Source organism: Nestor notabilis, unplaced genomic scaffold, assembly GCF_000696875.1.
Source record: "Nestor notabilis isolate BGI_N333 unplaced genomic scaffold, ASM69687v1 scaffold10046, whole genome shotgun sequence".
NCBI classification, from domain to species: Eukaryota; Metazoa; Chordata; class Aves; order Psittaciformes; family Psittacidae; genus Nestor; species Nestor notabilis.
Window position 1 is genome coordinate 21123 of NW_009932408.1, and position 6655 is coordinate 27777.

Below are 6655 nucleotides of genomic sequence, written 5' to 3' on the forward strand. Positions count from 1 at the left end.
CTACCATGAAGGGGGTATCTCCTAACCTGTAGTGCTCCCCATCCCATGACCCACAAGTACCACATTACCTGACTCTCTGAAGATATGCATAGTCATGGGAAATAAGATGTTCATACCCGAGTGGTGCTGTATTAGCTGCCCAGGCAGGGTGCAGTCCCATGGGACCCAAACTGGGTGTAGGGAGAGCAGGCTGCCCTCCCTGCCTCAGGCACTAACCCTGTAAATCCACCCCTATTTGTCCAACCTCTCTGCCCCAGCACAATAAGCACCTCTTGCAGCACTTGGGCTCTGCCTGCCATGGGCACTGCACTGAAAGGGTTACAGAGCCAGGCACCCTCGGAGGAGAAGTTGCTGGACATCCTCTTGTTTATGCTTAGTTATCAAGGCGAATCAGGTGACTTCCTTCTGGTCCCTTGGGATTGCAGGCGCGGGGAGGGTGACAGCCGCGCTGGGAAGGGAAGTGCAGTTGTGTTGCAAGAAGTTCGTACTCATGCTGAGGTCAGTGGTTTGGCTGCTCACGTGGCCTGCCAGTATAAAGCTGGATGCGGGAGCTGGGCTATCCAGCTCAGAGCTTCACTGTCCTGGGAGCAGAAGGGACAGAGGGAGGAAAGCACAAGCAAGAACAAACAGCAGGGAAGCGGAGGAGCGAAGCGACTTGGAGAAACATGGAAACATCCCGGACGCACAGCTCTGAAAGGTGAGAGTGGGACGGGAGCGAGAGGGAATTCTTTGCCAGAAGAGTATTGTGTTTCTCCCTTGCTTTTAGGCATGCTGTTCCTGTTTCTGCTCTGTGGCAAACGGCATGCTTCTGCTTTCACCTCCGGATGGAGTTTCTCAGTTTTCCTTGCTCGGGACAGTGCTTGGGATGCTGGTGCTCCCTGTTTCCCATCCGTGGCTCTTGGAAATGCTCTGCTCCTATTCCTGCCATCCTCTTATTCACTCTTCTTTTCCTAAAGAGCTAAGATCTGTTTTGCCAGAGGAGAGCGATTGCACTGACATCTGTTTTGCTGCTCTTCCCCAGCATGTCCAAGGACCTTTCAGAACTGTTGAAGGAAGCTACCAAGGAGGTTCACGAACAGGCAGAGAACACGCCGTTCATGAAGAATTTTCAGAAGGGGCAGGTGTCGCTCCACGAGTTTAAGGTATTTTATAGCAGCACTGGGGATGCTTGGGGATCCCCATAGATTGTGTGGGGATGGGCTTTCCTTGCTGGGAAATACACTGTTAGATCAGTCAGACTGCATGGGGGCTAAAAGGGGGAGGATGGGGATGGCACAAGGAAGGAGGTCCTGTGCATTACAGCTGTCCTGGTACCAGCATCTCCTGCGCAAAACATGCTCTTTATCAAACTCCAGCACCCTGAGATCTCTCTTGCAGAAGGCGGGGTGGGACTGTGCGTATCAGGATGGGCAGCCAAGCTGAGGCAGGATGAAAAGACAAAGAGGTTGATGAGATTGATGCAATTGCTTTCCTCTTTCTTCATACATGCCTGCATGTTAATTATTGGCAATGGTAGTTAATGGGGATATGACTATGTGCAGATACTTGAGTGGCTGACATGCCAAAAAGAGGGGGAATACTAAATTTACAACCCTCTAAGCCACCACAGCTAGAAATAATGGTGGAATAGCAAGAATGTGAGGATGTGGGATCATCTCTGGCACTGAACTTCGTGATGTTTCAGTTGTCATTGGGCTATACCAGAGCTGAGCTCATGAACAATAACAACTCAAAGGCAGACTGAATTTGAGCAAGCCATGTCTGATGCTTACAGGTAGGAGCCTGTTGCTATTCTTCAGACAAAAGAGAAAACACTTGCAGATATTAGTCTGCACCTAACCTGGCTAGATATGTGATTCCTGGGATCTGAGCCACATAACAAAGCCATGAGCAAAAACAAAGCACACACCTGGCCCAGAAATTCCCGGGAAGCTATAGGATGTGACACATGGTCTTGGAAGTAACAGTTAGCAATCAAACCTGTGGCTTAATTACTTTGTTGTTGAATTGTTCCTTGGCAATTAAATCCACCAGAGAGGGAAAAAGATGACTTATTTCTGATGGGTCACATTCAGGATACTTGGTCAAGCATAAATTTAATCTAAGGTGCTGACTTCCTGCTGTTAGGAATGCGCCGCTGGTTGGGCAGTGAACTTTGAGACAGGCTGGCAATAACATAAAACGTCAGGCCTTCAGGAATACAGCTCCATTTCATAGGAGACATTTACATGCTGTCAGGGGGAGTGAGATGTGACGTGGGTTTGAAAAGTAACAACAGCTTTCCAAAGCCCCGTTTCCCATTAAAACACTACCTGTCCCTGAAAGCAACCACGCAAGTTATATTTTCTCAGTTTGTTAGGCAATGTACCTGTACTTTGTTTCTTTTCTAGTAAGCTGGCTACCAGGTTATTGTTTAAAAACCTCTATTACTGCTGACTCTCTTGGCAGACTCATATATCTGCCCTGATACGTGACTCACCAGAATCTAAGTATTTGTTTCCAAATATTCAACCAAGCCACTGCCCATGTGCTTATCAAAGTCCTGTTTGCTGTCACAGTGAGGGAAAGTTGAAATGGTAACTCTTTTACTGCAGAACTGATTGCTTTGTGGGAGAGCAAACTGCTTTCTCTCCTGTCATCCATGTAACCTCCCCTGCCCAAACCTGACTCACTGGAAGACCTTAATGTTTCACCCTTTGCTGCTGACAGGGAATTCCAGTGTCAGGAAGGGGTGGTGTAGGTGTAAATATGAACACAGCCCCTGAAAACAGAATGCCCGGGGCAGGAAAGAACACAGCTGGATTGTCTTATGCCACGTGGAAAAGCTGGCAGATAGAAGAAAGCATCACGTAAGCTGGGAAAAATAACAATAACAATGGTTTCAAAATAGAAAGGAGAACACGCAGCCTCACAGTGCTCCAGCACAAAGGCATCTTTCAGAGGCAGGCTGTGCTTCCAGCCCCCTTTTATCTTGTCTCTTTGGGGCAACCCCACTTGCATTTCTGAATGAGAGCGTTGTGCCTCAGTTCCCAGGATGGTGGGATGCCAACAGCACGAGTATGTTGAAAAACAAACAGGGTGTGTCATCATCTCACAAGGCGCTACAAAGGGAAGCCACATCCTAAAGCATTCAGATTTGAACAATGCACCAGAAAATATACCTTTGGGAATACCCTCTCTATTGACCGAGGGGATGAGGAGAATAGACCAGGCATGATTTAATAGGGCTCCTGTTTCCATTACATCAAGCTGCAAGAACTTTAACTTGATGGTGAAGGCAGCAGCTTTTAAGAGCAGGTAAGACCAATGTCTGCTGGAAAGGACTTAGGTCTTACCTGATGCTGCCTCAAGCAGGAGGGGAAGGGCTAAATGGTGTCTCACTGCACCTTGCAACTCTGTTTTCCACATGGGAAACCTACAACATCACAGACATGCATGACTCATACCAGGTGTGCCCATAAGTAACTTCTTCATTAGCAGGATTTGTCCCCAAAACCTGAAGAAGACACATACACCCATAGCTCACCTCTTCTTTCTCTTCCAGCTGGTTACGGCATCCTTGTACTTCATCTACTCTGCTCTGGAAGAAGAGATTGAACGTAACAAGGACAACCCAGTTTATGCCCCTGTGTACTTTCCAGTGGAGCTGCACCGGAAAGCTGCCCTGGAGCAAGATTTGAAGTTCTTCTATGGCAGCAACTGGAGGGATGAGATCCCATGTCCTGAGGCTACTCAGAAATACGTTGAGAGGCTCCACTATGTAGGCAAGAACCACCCAGAGCTCCTGGTGGCCCATGCCTACACTCGCTATTTGGGAGACCTCTCTGGGGGGCAGGTGCTGAAGAAAATTGCCCAAAAGGCCCTCCAGCTGCCCAGCACTGGGGAAGGGCTGGCTTTCTTCACCTTCGATGGAGTCTCCAACGCCACCAAGTTCAAGCAGCTCTATCGCTCCCGCATGAATGCCCTTGAGATGGATCTTGCCACTAAGAAGAGAGTCTTGGAGGAGGCCAAGAAAGCATTCCTGGTAAATATACAAGTGAGTAACAAACAGCCAGCCCTGCCTGCCCACACCCTCTGTGAAATAAGACAATAGCTAGAGGGGAAAGGCAAAGCTGGTATTTCTGCTGTGAAGCTTATGGGAAGTTGTGGATTACAGCAAGCTAGTCAGAGTTGGACGGCTACATTTGTCCAACCTGGGAGCCTAGTAAAAGGCTGGTACCTGAAAAGCTCTTCTCCCTTAAAGTTGATTTCAGCCTCTTCCATGTGCCCTTGGGGGCTTATATTGGGAGTGGGGATCACCACTTACCTGTCCTACCTCTGTAGTACAGATCCACAGGTGCTCTGTGAATGTAGACCAGATGCACAGGTACCTTGCTTTCCTTCCCATCAGAAGGAAGGATCTGGAAGCTTCAGAGAGAACGTGTAAAGTGAACATGGAGTTTGAAAGACATGCTCTTGACCCCACAGGCAGATTGTGTTAGGTGCAAAAAGTGCTAGGAGAGTTGGACTGAAGGCTTATGTCTTCCTCTAGCTCCTAAAGTGCCTGGGGCAGGGACAAGGGGTCCAGTGAAAGGTGAAGAAGAGGCCACATAATGAGGTAGTGTTCCCTCTTCTCAGGTGTTTGAGGCACTGCAGGAGCTGGTGTCTAAGGGCCAGGAAAATGGTCACCCTGCACACCTGAAGGCAGAACTTCGCACGAGGAACGTTAACAGATCATGTGAGCACGGTAAGACACTTCTAAGTGTAGGGGTTTAACATTGCCCCTTGTGGTTTTGTTCTCCTCCCTTCCTCTGTTCTTATCTGTAAAAGCCACTGAGAAATGAGCATGAGGTGCTTGCCCCGTCTCTTCCCCAGCCATCAGTAGGTAGTGCAAGGATAGACACTAATTGTGTGCAAAGCTGCTTCTAGACATGTCAGAACAAGGATGGCACATGTGGGCTCTCCAGAAAACCTGTCAATAAGGGAACTTGACAAGAAGAGACTCCCCTCTCCTCCTCTTGTGTTTTAACAAGCGTAAGATGACTTTTGACCACAGTCAAAACCAGCCTTGAATTCACAGAAGCAAAGGCAGCGATTTTGGACCCAGCAGATCAGCTGTGGTGCTCTGATGCTCACAGAGAGTTCTTCTGGACACACAGCCCTATCCAATGGCCTGTCCTTTCAGACTAAATATCCCTCTGGTGATTTTCCTGCCTTCCAGGAGTATTCACTGAAAACAGTCCTTAAAGCATGGTGCGTTTATATCTGGATGGTGAAATGCAGCCAGCTGGGAAGTGGGGATGTACAGGCTGCCCATGAATTTTGCAAAGCTGAAAAGGTTCCACTACTGGAGAGCGTCAATCCCAAACTGTGCAAAGCCTGAGCAGCAGCTGCAAGCAAAGCAATCCCTTCTCACAGTGTCAGGCTGTGACTGAGTGAGGAGCAGGCTCAGATGTTTACAGAGCAGAGTGGTTTCCCTGATAACATGTGATTCAAATAAAGAAGCCCTTATGACCTACCCACTCTGAAACCAAAAGGGAAGTTTTTCAGTGCACGCTGGATTGAACCATCATTTTCCCATGGCAAAGAATGAAAAGCAAACCTCATCCTGTGCATTTCTAGACAACAAAGCTTAAAGCAAGTTCTTTGGGAAAGGCAGTAAAAGTTCTCTGTGAAACTTTGCTGCTCCTTTCCCAATACACTCATAAAAGTAGTAATTTTCAGAAAACTTTGGTGTTGGATGAGGTATCCCATACTGGGAAAACTGTCTGGAGTGCTGAGGACTGTTTGAGGTCATTAGATGCCTAACAAATTAAATCAATAAGAAGTAGGACAGAAACCACCTTTTAAAATACTGACTTACGTATTTGGCCATCTTCTGCACACAGCAGGGGTTTGATGGAGCTGGGCAGTGCATTTATATGCCTGTAAGGAGACAAGGGAGGAGTTTGGTCGTCATGTACAGGCAGAGCAGTTATAAGCCTTTGTGATTTCCACATCCCATCTGCTTGCTTCCCTTCTTCCCCTACCCCAGGAGAGCAGAACCTGCTGCTGCTGCTTACCCCAGGTGAACCAGGCTCTGGTCTTCCTCCTTCTCCCCTTGTAGCTGCAGCAGGCTCTGCTGCAGCACTGGGGACAGCAAGCATGGCATACCAGCAGCTTCTTGCTTCAACCTCTTCTCACCTGCCTTTCTTTTCCCTCCCTATTTGATCTAGGTCCAGCGCCTGGGAAGGAAAGTGAGAGGGCAAACAGGAGACACACAGACATGATGCCCACCACTCCCCTGGTGCGGTGGATCCTGGCGCTCGGCTTCCTAGCCATGACAGTTGCCGTGGGCTTATTTGCCATGTGAAAGAGCAGGAGCTTCACCTTCTCTTCGTGCCTTCCCTCATCCTGAACTAATCCACCTTCCCCAGTCTTTGTGAGAGAAATTTCCCCCAGCTGGGTACTGTGATCTTGGCTCTGCCACTAATATTAGGAGACGTCTTCTCCCCAGAAATCAAAGTGCTGTAAGAGGGGTTCAGGCAAAGTCTCCTCTGTGCTTGGTGTGAGCTCTTCTCAGAGACTAACTTTAACACCAAAGGGTAGAAAGAGCTAAAAACAATGGCCAAGAATTGTTGTTGCTTTACAGAATGCCTGCAAAGCTTCTACAGGATCAGAAATGCAGCTTTGACAT

General features: G+C 48.2%; 1 protein-coding gene across 1 annotated transcript; it reads left to right on the top strand.

The window, feature by feature from the left end:
* Positions 1-664: 664 nt before the first annotated feature.
* Positions 665-6410, top strand: HMOX1 (heme oxygenase (decycling) 1). Its single transcript, XM_010016379.1, has 5 exons — positions 665-697; positions 1022-1142; positions 3545-4036; positions 4618-4726; positions 6195-6410. Exons 1-5 carry the CDS (start codon positions 666-668, stop codon positions 6329-6331), a joined length of 891 nt encoding a protein of 296 aa, XP_010014681.1. The 5' UTR covers position 665; the 3' UTR covers positions 6332-6410.
* Positions 6411-6655: the final 245 nt, after the last annotated feature.